This window comes from Bicyclus anynana, chromosome Z (assembly GCF_947172395.1).
Source record: "Bicyclus anynana chromosome Z, ilBicAnyn1.1, whole genome shotgun sequence".
Taxonomy (NCBI): domain Eukaryota; kingdom Metazoa; phylum Arthropoda; class Insecta; order Lepidoptera; family Nymphalidae; genus Bicyclus; species Bicyclus anynana.
This window is the reverse complement of record NC_069110.1, coordinates 10,677,330-10,692,376: the sequence shown is the minus strand read 5'-3', so window position 1 is coordinate 10,692,376 and position 15,047 is coordinate 10,677,330. Positions and strand designations below refer to the sequence as shown.

The 15,047-nt window shown below is 37.4% G+C and overlaps 1 protein-coding gene across 2 annotated transcripts; it reads left to right on the top strand.

Moving 5' to 3' along the window:
- Nucleotides 1-2,600: 2,600 nt before the first annotated feature.
- LOC112048416 (zinc finger protein ZFP2) lies at nucleotides 2,601-14,097 on the top strand. 2 transcript variants are annotated; one of them, XM_024085939.2, is made up of 2 exons: nucleotides 2,601-2,747; nucleotides 10,983-14,097. In XM_024085939.2, exons 1-2 carry the CDS (start codon nucleotides 2,690-2,692, stop codon nucleotides 11,636-11,638), a joined length of 714 nt encoding a protein of 237 aa, XP_023941707.1. In that variant the 5' UTR covers nucleotides 2,601-2,689; the 3' UTR covers nucleotides 11,639-14,097. The 2 variants fall into 2 exon arrangements, 1 of the variants encoding a protein (XP_023941707.1); XR_008252295.1 differs by lacking the exon at nucleotides 2,601-2,747 and adding an exon at nucleotides 7,022-7,358 and having other exon boundaries at nucleotides 10,983-11,123.
- Nucleotides 14,098-15,047: the final 950 nt, after the last annotated feature.

Genomic DNA, 15,047 nt, shown 5'->3' with positions numbered 1-15,047 from the left:
TCTAGGTATTGAAAAAATCCATTCGGGGCAGCAAGTGTGTTGATTTTTTTTATTTTTTTATTTCACCATAGTAACATTTTGTTTTTAGTACCTGCATTTGCATTCTGCAATTTCTTGCATTTTTCGTCGAAGTAGTTCTATTATAACTTTATTATAAGATATGTTTTCATACGTTTGACATTGTAGTCAATGGAGGGCTTCAAAGCAATCAATCGACCGCTAATCGCTAGACTATGGTAACTGACCAAAACAAAAATTTGTTTTAATTTTATAACGTTTAGGTGTTTGCAATTTCGCTTACGATAAAAAATGGCAATTGTAGATTTTAGCATAAACGAAAATAGTAAGCTAATTTTATATTATTTTATAATACAATGAATAATGTATAAATAGTTATGTACTCAAAGTATTTTTAATGACAATAATAGTCTATACTAATATTATAAAAGAGAAAAGATTCAATTGTTTGTATTGAATAGGACGGACTAATTTTTCGGATTCGGACGGATTTCAAATTTTTTCACCATTCTGTAAGTGTACCTACGTTATCCCTAAAGAACATAGACTATATTTTGTCCCCCTATTCGCGTGAAACTACGCGGGAGAAACCACATGGCGACAGCTAGTAACATTACAAAGAGGTAAGATTCCATTTTTACGTTTATTTGTTACGATGGATATGAAGATAGTTAACTGGCCTTTTTCGACTCAGCTTCGACGCGCTAGTGACATATGTAATAGTATAACATGTTTGGGCTAACAAACTAACAGCCTTCATAAAATGAGGCATGTCTGGCTACCGCAGGGCTCTTGGTTCATGTTTTGTACCAAAGGCGAGGCAAAATTAAAATGACAGTAGTTTTGTAGCAACGCCTTGTATTGCTACCAGCCGTCCGTCGCCAGCCTTCAACCCATATTAGGCTCACTACTGAGCCCAAATCTCTTCTCAGAACGAGAGGGGTGAGGCCAATAGTCCACCACGCTGGCCCAATGCGGATTTGCAGACTTCACTTTGTATGCAGGTTTCGTCACGATGTTTTTCCTTCACCGTTTGAGACACGTAATATTTAATTTCTTAAAATGCACACAACTGAAAAGTTGGAGGTGCATGCCCCGACCGGATTCGAACCCACACCCTCCGGAATCGGTCATATCCACTGGGCTATCACGGCTCAAATACACACTAATAAATACACACTACGGTAGAGGAGATTGTACTTTGTACTTTGTACGCATACCGACTAAAGCTCAACAAGTGGTTTAACTATGGAGAGTGACTATGCGAACGCTTCCAAACCGACTTGCGTTCCGAACCAGTGGTAGAGTCTTTACTAATAGTGAACCTTAACGTTTTAAAAGTGCTTGTAAACTAAGCCTACTTGAAATAAATGTATTTTGAATTTGCATTCGTCCACAACCCTTTTTTGAAGTCATTCGCCTACGCCTAACAAGTTAGTCCGCTTACGTCTTAGATCGCATTATCACTTACCATTAGGTGAGATTGTAGTCAAGGGCTAACTTGTAAAGAATATAAAAAAGAAAAATTAATCTATCCCAAAATCAATGTGTAATCTAATCACTCATACTCGCCTTTTAACGGCCCACAGCAGGGGCAGGCCGCCCTTCTTTTATAGAAGAGGGTATGTGGAGCTTAAACCCACCTCGTTGCTCTAACGCGGGTTGGCGGGCTTAGTGAGATAATTGATTTAAAATACCTACTTATTTTACGATCACTGTCAGATGTTAATGATAATAACGTACTATCCAAGGTACGAAGATGTAATAGGTACCATCAAATTCTCAACTCCAGGTGACAACTTTGCACTGAAAATTTCTAGGAAGAAGAGCTAATTTTTTCATAACCCGATCCAGGACTCGAACCCAGGACCTCGTGATTCTAACCACTAGACCAACAAGGAAGTGTCTAATCTAATACCAAGATCTAATAGAGCTCAGATCCGCCATGCTGCTTCAGTATGGAAGGGCAGGGCTAATAAACATATTGAATAATATCGATTCTTCAGTGTAACTGACTAGGCGACTAATCCACATAATATAGGAACACAATTAGCTAATCGTATTTAAACCCCACACCACTCTCTAATTACCTACTATAAAAATCTGCAAGGGACAAAATTACAATAATATAATAACTTTGTTAACGCCAAAAAGAAACATCGCTTTCAAATTATATAATTATTTGCCTTCTTAATTAAAAGCTTATAAAGCTTTTCTAGGATCAACGATCACAACAAGAAGAAAATTTAACGGTAGTTACGTAATAATATTTTATAAATAAACCTATTGGACGAAGTGTCGAAGGTACCTACGCCAAGAGGCTTAACAAAGTAGCAAAGTCCTACTTTAAGATACCTATTACCTACTCGTAAGAGCCAAGACAGCTGCTAGAGTCGCTGGCCGCCCCCGATTCTCACGCAAACCCTCCATCTGCTTAGAGTTCGGACCCTTCTTAGAGTTCATTACACAACAATATAACTTGGCCTTATTATTTTTCCACCCTAGCGCTGATTTCTTATAACGGGACTCATTCGTTGAGAGGACATCGCGCGTGCTACATCACAGTTAGAATTTTAATTTTTTCACTCGTATACATAAAAATAAGTACATATTCGTGTTTGAAGTGTGTTTTCATCAGTTTGTTTTCAAATAGTTTGTACGTTTCGTTAAAATGCAAGCTTTTATTGGTGGTAATCAGAAACCTAAAATTGGAAATTTAAACATGTCAGGTAAGTTTTTTTTTTATTTCTTCGTAAACATTTTGTCTCCTGTTAGTAATTCTCATAATAATAATGAAATAAAAAACTAGTGAAGAAATTTCATGAAAATTTTATACTGTAGCTATAGATCGTTGACAACAATAGGGATGATGACAGTTTTTTTTTAATTGTATTTAAATTAGGAGTATGCAAGTAAGTAAAGCTATTTTGTAAAAATAACAGGGTATCTGTGATCATTACTTTCGGCGCATCAGGGATTTAAAGGGTCAGATTTGCGGCGCTGCCGCGGATCTCTGAAAAACACTCATACAAAGTGGTAATATTTAATGACGTCGTAGGTCCATAATGTTCGTTAGATTTGTAAGGGCGGTAAAACAAAACTACTAATATCTTCGTTATTTGTAAGTTTATGTTTATAGTTCTTTTATTGAAAAATGTCACATTTAATTATCTTAAATGTGACATTTTTCAATAAAAGTTTTTATTTATTATCTTATTTATTTTGCAAATATTCAGTTATTTTTTTATTTTTATTTGATCAACCCATAATCGGCTCACTGCTGAGCTCGAGTCTCTTCTCAGAATGAGAGGAGACTCACGCTGGCTTAATGCGGATTGGCAGACTTTTTTTCTTTGGTATGCAGGTTTCCTCACGATGTTTTTCCTTCACCGTTAGAGACACGTGATATTTAATTTCTTAAAATGCACACAATTGATAAGTTGGAGGTGCATGTCCCGGACAGGATTCGAACCCACACCCTCCGGAATCGGAGGCAGAGGTCGTATCCACTGGGCTATCACGGCTCTCTATATCCAGTTAGTTGGTGGTTATGATGATTGAATATACATACTTATTCAAAATACTTTAATTTTACTAAGAATTTTCTTTATAGATTATTTCAAAACCTTAGTTTCTAGAATTGATGACGATGGATTAATGACTTGAACCTGGGATTTCGGTGGTAGTTTTAACAAATAGTCAAACCTGTCGTTTCAAAACTGTACTTTAACCTTAACCCTTAACTTGTAACTTTAAATGTTACCTGTAACTATGCCTACTTTATTTGAAGTACCTAAATTAAATTTATTATGGTTATAAAATAATGAAAACCCGGTGTAACAAATCGATAACTCAATGTAAGTCCAATAATATAAAAACCGAAGACTTTGTTTGTTTGAACGCACTAATCTCAGGAACTACTGGTCCGATTTCTAAAACTCTTCCAGTATTAGATAGCCCATTTATCGAGGATAAATTTTCCCCGTATTCTTACGGGAACGGGAAACACGCGGGTGAAACCGCGTGGCGTCAGCTAGTATCAGATAAAAAGTACATAATATCAAACGACGATGTATCAGATAATATCAAACGAAGATGAAATGTATTCTAGCTGGCAGGTAATAGCGCCAATTAGCTAATTGATTTCTAAATCCCTTTCTTTTACGAGTAGGGAAGTACTATCATTTATAATAGAAATACTCGTGAATAATACAATTTAAAAATTACGTGCTAACTGGGATAATTAAATGACTTTTCCCAGGCATTATTCTAGTCCGGAGTTAAGACAATTTTCTATTTTTGTCTTGATGCACAGATTTATGATAAACTATATTTGCAAATCCGATAGCGGATTAAGTTAAATGAGTATCAAGGGTTATTAAGCATGAAACTATTTCTATGGACAGCATCAACGCGAACGCAATAGGCTCTGAAACTATACTGAAAAATTATTTCACTGGTGGGTAGGTATCCCTGAGTGCTATAGGCTATATTTTATCCCTGGTAATCCTACGGAAATGAAAATCATGCGGGTGAAACCGCGCGGTATCTACTAGTACTTTATGTATTTATTATTATTATTATTTATTCTTTACAAGTTAGCCCTTGACTACAATCTCACCTGATGGTAAGTGATAATGCAGTCTAAGATGGAAGCGGGCTAACTTGTTAGGAGGAGGATGAAAATCCACACCCTTTTCGGTTTCTACACGGCATCGTACCGGAACGCTAAATCGCTTGGCGGTACGTTTTTGCCGGTACTTACTTTACTTTATTTATTTATATGTACTTACTTTACTTTATTTATTTATATACATGTATAAAAAATAATCCACTAATCATTTTTCAAAAATATAACTCAAAACATGAACGATTTATTTCAAAAAAGCTTCAACCCTTTTTAAATTAACTCTTTAGGGGTAGATATTTCCAAATATCACGAGCCTAAGCCGCAAGCATCCAGCGAATCCCTGCAACCCGCTTGATGTCGTCAGTTCACCTGGTGAGGGGTCGGCAAACATAGAGCTTTCTAGTGCGGGGTTGTCATTCCAGCACCTCAGGACCCATAGTTTTTTTTTTGGTTATTAAAATGTGACGTCACAGCTAACCTGTCACGTGACCGGCTGTTTTCGTGCAAATTTCAAAAATTAATTTACTTTTGTATAAAAATATTCATGAAAATAAGATCAGTGTAGGTTCAAACTAAATATGCTTACGTAATTTTTTAAATATGTTTTTCGAAAATTGAGCCATTTGCGATTTACGATACTTGATGAAGGCTGAGATGAATTTGATACAAGTATACGGATGACCATTGCAAAATTGATTTGTTTTAGTTGTGGGCAACCCTACGTATATTTCTGCATCACAATTTTATAATTTGTTTAATGGATTGTTATGAAAAGACACAGAGAGGTAAGTTACTACCTACATAGGGAATTGTAATATTAATCAATTATATTAATTTATATTGTGCATAAGCTTTTGTGCGAGATATTGTAGTTAGTGAACCATGAACTTTCTTTTCAATAATTTAATAAATTTTTGTATGTGTTTTAGTATCGTGTGAACTAATAAGCATTTGGGACAAGACAGTTATTTTGAAATCACAAACAGACACTTCAATATTATTTACGAGTATATGTATTGATGAAAATGAAATCACTTGTAATGATGCAGGTGTGATTGCTATAAAATCACGCAGAAGGTATTCTCGTGTGATTTGCGTACTTGCGAATAGGCGCAGAATATTTTCAGAATCCAAAAAGCAATATCAAAAATCATTTATATTTTACACGCTTTAGCTTCACTCACTATGTGTGTAAGAAAATCTTGGAATCTTAATTTGATCCACTTCCCGGTCTTCGTGTAGGATGAAATTTTGCACACGCTCTGAGCGCTGATGACAGTACATGACTAGCTAAAAACGTCATTACAAATCCAATATGGCGGCCTCCCCAATCACTTTAACTATGTAGCAAAGACAAATCTTGGAATCTTAATTTGACCCACTTCCCGGTCTTCGTGTAGGATGAAATTTCGCACAAGCTCTGAGTTCTAGTGACAATACATGACTAGCTAATAAACAAAGATGGCGGACTAGCTGTTTGAAATCCACCCCCATGATATGGATATCAAATGAAAGGGTTTGCTGTCAAGAATACAAAAAAAGTAGTCACTTTAAGTACTTTAAGCAAGTAGTCGCTAGACTTTTAGCGTTGTCTGTTCTGTGGATAGTAACATTACAATTTCTTATAGTTTTACTTCCTATGAACTGTCTATAGAGCATTTGGACTCATCACCGAGGGGTGGTGATTCGATCCCCGCCCCGTTAGCCGATTGTCGTACCCACTCCTAACCACAGTCTTTGGCGACTAGTTGGGGGGGAATGGAATATTGGTCATTAAAAAATAGGATATCACAAATATTTTTAAGAAAAAATAAACCTGCAAAAGTTTTTTTTACTCTTTGGAGACGTTAAGCAGATATAACTAACTTATGCCCGTATCTAGTAAGACGTGGGTTTAAGTCTCCTTTTCGTTTTTTTAACGACTTCAAAAAAAGGAGGGGGTTATTAGTTCGTCGGAATCTTTTTTTTTTTGACGTGACGTCTTATATTTTGATGAACCCAGACGCAAACTCGAAACAAGATGACGTCATGCGTCGTTCCCTCGCTCTAGGGCTGCATCTTTTTTTACAAGAAATAAAGTATATCTCGCTCTACAACTTTTTTTACAAGATATAAAGCATATTCTGGTCTATGAAGATTATTAAACAATATTTTACAAAAACACACATTATCTTTTGAAAAATGAAACCATTCCAAGTAATTTCTTATGACGTAGTCACGTTCAACTAACCGAATTTACAGACAACCGACTTTTTTTTAAATAAGTAGACATGCATGATAAATTTTGCAAATAGACATGCATGCGACGGGTAAACGTGGGGAAGGCGGCGCGGGCGCTGCTCCGCCTGTTCTGCCAAGACTCATGCCCAGCCCGCAGGCCACAGTCGGCTCGGCATCGGCATATGGCATTCGAATTCAGTCGGCCGCGATGCGTATTGTGCGATGAACGTGTGTATAAAGCCATCGATGTTCAGTGTGTGAATGTCCAATGTATACGGCGCGGGGGCAGCAGGACCGGTCGACGGTCGCACGCCCGACCCGCCGACCTTACGTACCGTTCTCTGTACCTACGCAACACAGTTCTTGTGTGTCTAAGTACATCTCCCGATCAAGAATGCAAGCAAGAGACACAACTGCCGTACTAAAATATGGGAACTTCATGTTAGATAGGATGCCTAACATCTATGCTTGACTGGATCATGTGAGACATGTATGTTATTTTGCAACTGTAGTTCCTACCTAACAGCTTCTAAACAAGCTTTTATTTAGGGCATTTAAGATGAAAAATGTAAACAAACTTAAGTACCTGCTACAGATAGATTTGTTTACAATTTTCATCTTAAATAGAAAGAGGGAAAATTGTTATACTAAGGATCATACTTTTAACATTTTTTTTTTAAATTGCACGTCGTGCGTTTGACCTCGTATATTAGATAATAATAATGTCTGATGAAGCAAAATGATGACTATTTGCAAGGTTGAGGTAGAAAATTATCATGAAAACGCCTATTCACCCACTATGTTTTGATGTGAGTACCATACTACCTAACCTACTAAGCAAAAACTTAAATATGACACCTCTTACTCTGCCTCTTAGTAGATCCAATAGTAACGGCGTTGCAGTGGAAGATCCATACCTACGAGTAGGAACATATCTTCTTGTATTTTATTCTTAAATTGACGTTACCGTGTGGAAAAATTTAATTATTTCAAAAACTCTTAAACAGCCATAAATATATATTTGAGTGAACTTGGATCATTGTGACTGTTTTTTGAACCTCAAGAGGGAGTTTATACATTATAAACATACCATTTATTATTTTACGTCGTCGTGCTTTTTCACAAATTCCGTGGGAACTATGGATTTTTTCGGAACTATTTCATCTTCTCGCGTAGTAAGGTATCTTTTTACAATCAGACTCTTGTTTCTACTGAGGTAGAGCGAGGAAAGCGAGATTTAATAGAGGCTTCACTGTTTAGTTATTGTTAATTAGTTATTGTTCTCACCGCAAGACCTCTTGCATCTTCGCATTTTTGTTTTATCTGCCTCGTTTTTTTCAGTAGTTAGCTATGTGGTTTCGGATCACGAGGTCTTGGGTCCATCCAAGGTCGGACTATAAGACATCTGAGGTTTCCTAGTTCTAAGAAATTTTCAATTTAAATTCTCAGTCCAGAGTTGGGAAGATAGTGGTGTGACTTGACTCAGAAAGCACATTTAGCTGTCCCTGTTATTTTCATTAACATTTGGCTGGTTGGAGGCTTCCGCCGTGGCTAATTACCACCCTACTGACAAAGACGTACCGATATCGTGTAGAAACCGAAAGGGGTGTGGATTTTCATCCTCCTCCTAACAAGTTAGCCCGCTTCCATCTTTGATTGCAACCATCAGGTGAGATTGTAGTCAAAGGCTAACTTCTAAAGAATGAAAATAAAACCACGTGGTTTTCAACTATATTTAATTATTCAACTGATATTTTTATCCATGCTTGCATGTAGGGTTACCAGGTCGCTGAAATTAAAAGCCGGACAACCTACATTATTGCGGATTTTGTGTACATTAGTATTAGTAGGTACGAAGATTTTTTTAAGTAAAATTATGTTCCCACGCACACTAGTCGTTCACTCGTTTGCGAAATCTAAAGCCTAACAAACGCCAGACAATCCGGACAATGTTTATTTCGGCCGGACACGGATTAGAAAAGCTTACTATGTCCAGCTTTATCCTCACACCTGGCAACACTATTCGCATGCTTGCGTCTTGAGTCAGCCATTGACGGTCAATTATTCTCACGTTTCTGCAGCGCAAACGGCAGCGAAGACGTTTCATAAGTCGAGCCGTCATGCACGCAGTCAATACACGATCAGTTATAGTCGTGGGTGCCGCATAAACGTGAGAATAATTGATCGTCAATGGCGTGCATTGTACACAGTGGCTCGCATCCTACGCGATAAAACCGGTGTTTTAGCGCCACTTTCAGTTTCCATTAATAAGTAGTAGGTAATCCTATTATATTATGGAACTTAAGCTAACTAGTTCTATTCTAATAACTATACAAATCATGCCCACGTGGAAAGAATACTGGCTGCATTTCCGCGCTAGACAGCCAGGTTGATCCTTTGCTTATTAAATGAATCAGCCCTTCTATCACCAGACTATCCTAATTGTTATCTTCTAAATACTATAAATCTAATGAAACTAAATAAAAATGATACGCTTGCCATTTTTGCACAGATCACGAAGTGCGTACACCAGCGTTTGTATTTTTTAGACAAATGCACCAAAAACTGTTACTATTAGTAATAAAGTAAATTAATATTTTTGTGTTTCTGATACAGATAAATGGTTGACATTTATTATCAAAATTATTAAAATTAAAGAATTCAATGGCTTTTTATTATATTTTATCTCACAAAGTTAATTTTATTCATAAAATTTTAAGCACTTTTCTGACAATAAAACTCTGCCAAGATTTAAAAAGTACCGTTCGTGTTTAGACGGATGACAAAGGTCTTATATTACATTACGACACATGTGCGTAATGATGAATGATAGGTACATTACGATATTGAAAATGGTGAAAATGTGTGATAAAAGTTTTTTATATGAGTTGATGTCTCGAGACTTATTAAATATCATATAGGTCAGGGTCATATAGTTAAACAATGGTGTATCGGTTTACATAGCACTCACTTCCCCACGCATCTCGAAGATATAGATGTCAATAACATTTTCATATATAAACTTAATAAAAACCCCAAGAATATTCGTGGGGGCTGACAGTACCTAAATGAACTAAGGTTTAGCAGTTTTATAGTAACGTGAATAATAATAATTGAAGATTTTTTAATGTTATAATATACTTACGTTTCTCTCTCCTATAATATTTGTCTCGACCCTCCACTATTAGATTTAATACCATGAAAACTACCGCAGCAGTTTGCTAGTTATTAGAATTATTTGTTTATATGAGTGACTTTTATTTGTTTATATAAGTATACTTACAGGTTTATAGTTGCTTTAGTTATAGAAACAACGTATGTATAGACAACTAAGTAACTGAATACGTTACCCTCGCAAAAGCCAACCCACTTTCATACAACAGCCTTAGTTACGCCTTTGAATGAAAAAGTTTGAACCAGTATTCAAATCTATTTCGCAAACTTTAGGGGATCCCTTTTGTGTTGCCGCGAAGACGTCTTATTGGTTAACAAATATTTTCGTTTTACCAATGGGGTTCTAAGGATAAGGGTCGCGCCCATTAGCCACGGCGAACAGATGCGCTCAAGGTGCAATGAATTCTATCGCTGTTTGTGGTTTTGTCATCTCACTGGATAAATAAATAAAAAAATTGACACCTGCCTTGAGAATATGTACTTACTAGCGGACACCCGCGTCTTCTTCCGCGTGGAATTAATTTTTTCACAAATCCGCGGGAACCATGGTTTTTTTTTTCAGGATGAAAAGTAGCTTATTAAAGGTAAGGGAAATAATTTGATACATTATTTCCCTTGGCTTGGATTTTTTTGTGACGTGATAGCCTAGTGGATATGCCTCAAGAGGGTGTGGGTTCGAATCCGGTCCGGGGCATGCACCTCCAACTTTTCAGTTGTGTCATATCACGTGTCTCAAACGGTGATTAAAAAACATCGTGAGGAAACCTGCATACCAGAGAATTTTCTTAATTCTCTGCGTGTGTGAAGTCTGCCAATCCACATTGGGCCAGCGTGGTGTTGAGGTGGACTATTGGCCTAACCCCTCTCATTCTGCTGCAGAGCTCAACAGTGAGCCGAATATGGGTTGATAATGATGAATTTTATTTTGTATTGTTCACAGGTTGGCACCCATCTCTCGTGCCGCCAGGGCTCGGAGAAGGAAGCAGCAGCTTTGCGTCTAGCATGGCGGAAACCGCCTCTATACCGCAAAGTCCGAAATATATGTGTAAACGAAGAAGGCTCTCTCAACTGCTTGATAAACTTGCCGTGCAAATACGAAACAACAACCATTACCCGCCACCACACTGGCTCACGTTGAACTCTTACAAGACGGATACGCCAGACGATGCACCTCTCGATCTGTCTTTGAAGTCGGAAACACAGAAAGTTACCAAGGAGGCGCCCGGGCACATTTGCAATACTTGCGGCCAAACATTCTCCGTCTACGATCGTCTGGCCAAACATTTCGCTTCTCGACACAGGGATAAGGCGGCGGACGTGGTGCGTGCTTACGAGTGCGAGATATGCAGCCGACGTTTCGCTCGCTCCGACATGCTGACGCGGCACGCGCGCTTGCACAGCGGCGTAAAGCCGTACTCTTGCTCTGCTTGCGGTCAGGTGTTCTCCCGCTCGGACCACCTGGCAACGCACCAGCGCACGCACACAGGTGAGAAGCCGTACCGGTGTCCGGCGTGTCCGTACGCGGCGTGTCGTCGCGACATGATCACCCGACACATGCGGACCCATACGCGGCGCCCGACACCTACTGAGATTTAAGCCGTAACTGACACGATCGAGAATGAGGTGCAGATGAAAATTAATTGACAGTTTGTTTCGTTATTTGGTTATACTGTTATAGTTGACATTGACTGTGTTTTATTAGTTTTTATTAGTTAAGTAGTTAGATATTTAGTTATGTATTATTAAGAGGTTTTTGTTTACTTAATTATTATCTAATTGTAATTATATGATTCGCTTACTGTGTTAGGTATTTTATTGTAACGAAGCATTAAGTATTTTGTACCTGTTCAGTTTTTCAGTTCGTGAATATAATCAACCCCTAAAAGGTTGAACTATTGAGGCTACTACAATGGTGAAATACTTATATTAAATATACACTAGTAAAACTAGTGAAAATAATTCTATTGCCATTTTATATAATTATATTAAATTATTTTTTTAAATCGATTTTTTATTTGTGACAACTAAGGTACACATAGCCCTGAAGAGACAATAAATAGTAGGTATGAGTGTACGTGTATATATATTCTTAGGTGTATATTTGTGTTCTTGTTTAATAGGATAAGTCTCGTTTAAAGAGCGCGAGCGAGACACTAGGTATATTACTATATATACTCGTCTAATTACCTACCTACCATAGCAAATAACGATAATATCATATCCTGTTTACATTAATCTTGCTAATTCAGATTTGTTTAATGTTTTTGTTTCAAGGAATGCAACGAGTGTGTACCTACCTTATAAGAGACCATTGTCCTGCTTAACTAATACATAATATTCTATGTGCGATTGTTTTTGCATAAGTGCGAATTTATTTATTGATAAAAATGTAATTTGTACACTTTGTCTATGCGATGTATCTTATGTTGTGCTTAACTTTTTAACTTTTAAGTTTTCATAAATTGTTTTACCTCATTGTTAAACATTATGTGTTAATTTTGTGTATTATTTATATAGGACATAATTATATTTGTTTAGGTATTATATATGATACTTACTATATTTGTTAAATTCAATCAGACCATTATTTTCAATCCAGGATGTTGGTTCGTTATCTGCTATTATGTGAGCAAATTATTCTATTTTCCCCGCTGGGTAAATATAGCTGTCGGGGTGGGATATGAAATTAACCTTCGGGTGCTCCCGTGGTGCCCATAGGGGAAAGCGAGCAGTGCATTCGCCCCGGGCATCGGCCTCTAGTTGAGATCGCTTAACAACCTAGGTAGATTTTAAATCTTTGAACATTTTTCTTGGTAATATGCCATTGACACTCAAAGCATTAGTTGGTTAAACTGTTTTCACTGAAAAGTTATAATTTACCTTGTGCGGTGTTTAAATACAGATTGGGGATTTTAAATGCATCTTTTAAATTCTGGTCTCATTGAATTATGATCGATCAGCGTGTAGCGAAATACTCACGATGCACTTGATCGAACTCGTGGTATCGCAACACTGTTTTGATTTTTGTCGGGAATCGAAGAGGACGCTAGAGAATATTATGGCGGAATCCTGATATGCGCCATTATACCTTCGCCTGCATATCGAAAGCCGCTGCATACCGACGCATGCTGTGGGGTATACGCTGACTTTCGCGGTAAAACAAAGGATTTTCTTCTTGAGCGGATGACTGAATCTTCGATGCTCTCCCCAGTCGTTTGCCAGTTTGCGCAGGCGTTCATGAAGGTACCTAGCCTATAAATTGTTAAACGTTTTGCGCGCCTTATAAAAGGCGGCAAAGCGCAAGATTGGATAGAAGCAGACGTTACTTTGCGGAAGTTCATCATGATTATATAATGATTTATTTATTTTGCTATCATCCGCGTAAAGTCGACGAACCCATGCGACAAAGTCACCCAGGTCCGACAAAATACTCTCTACGTACGTTTCACCCTGAAACCGGAGCATCCTCAGGAGATGTTGACTCTACAACGCAATTGCACGTTGTAGAGTCAACACCTCCTGAGTATTTTGTCAGACCTGGGTGACGTCGTCGCATGGGTTCGTCGACTTTTCGCGGATGATAGCAAAATAAATAAATGATTATATAAAGCGCAGGACGTTGAATAAGTAATACTACATACCTTTTAATTTAGCAGGGAATATTTCTATAATTTGTCAATAATAGTTTTTTAAAATAAGGTTAACTCGAGGTAATGACAGCTTCGCAAAGATTTAGATAGGTATGTCTAGAGCAATTATCCTCGATATTAGTTCCTGTGTGAATCTTGTCTGAACATAAAACTATATTGATTTTTAGGTATTAATCAATTAATTAGTAGATGAGTATAATTGCGGAATTTTCAATAATTGGTTTCAATTGTCTACATTTTGTACCATAGCTCTCTTAGGTAGATAATTCTATCATTATAATGTTGAAAATTTATAAAATAAGATATCAGCTAACCGGCAACGGCTAATATTGTTGCATTGGATGTTTCACCCGCGAATATATTGTTTTGATTTTTATTTGTAAAATAAAATCATCTTCATTGGCAGCTAGTTTATTTTTTAATAACCCATTTATAAGAAGTGAACTCGGCATCCATAGTAGAGTGAAACAGTACTTCACACCAGAACAGCTTCTATACTTATAACAAGCACAGGTTCGATCGTGTATGGAGTATTGCTCGCATTTGTGATGGTTGCGCAAATACCAGCTTGCTGCTTTGGATTCATGATAAACGTGCTAGAAGACTCATTGGCAATGAGGCAATAACAAACTCTAAACTTCCAAGACGACGACTTCGAGAGACATGACCTTCTATTCGGGTTCGAATCCGGTCCGAGGCATGCACATCCAACTTTACAGTTACGTGCATTTCAAGAAATTAAATATCACGTGTCTCAAACGGTGAAGGAAAAATATCGTAAGGAAACCTGCATACCTGAGAATTTTCTTAATTCTCTACGTGTGTGAAGTCTTCCAATCCGCATTGGGCCAGCGTGGTGGACTAACCGGCAGCTACTGAGAGTTTTTTGCAAGAAAGAATAACTCAATGTGTCATAATCTGCCCAATGCGGATTGCCAGACTTCACATACACAAAGAATTAAAAAAATTCTCAGGTATGCAGGTTTCCTCGCGATGGTTTCCTTCACCGTTCGAGACACGTGATATTTAATTTCTTAAAATGAATACAACTGAAAAGTTGGAGATGCATGCCACGGACCGGATTCGAACCCACACCCTTTTCTCAATAAGTATAATGCTTTTAGCCCAGACACTGACAGGTTTATTATAAGTTTTTATTAACACAAGTTCACCAATTATAAAATTTATTTTTCTTTTTCCATCATAGTACCTAATCTCCGAACACTGATTTTTCCCTACATTATTTGACATCGCTTGGTCGAGTGGCGATAATGGCTGTGCCGGTTTTAATAAATCAAACCTACATCATAAGTTAGGCAAGCTATTCCAGCATCTTCAGATCCAACGTCTATCGG

Excerpts from the sequence above, each read along its gene's own strand:
- LOC112048416 (XM_024085939.2), top strand. The coding sequence starts at position 2,690 with ATGCAAGCTTTTATTGGTGGTAATCAGAAACCTAAAATTGGAAATTTA. Across the intron at positions 2,748-10,982 it reads TGGAAATTTAAACATGTCAG|GTTGGCACCCATCTCTCGTG; the intron begins GTAAGTTTTTTT and ends TATTGTTCACAG.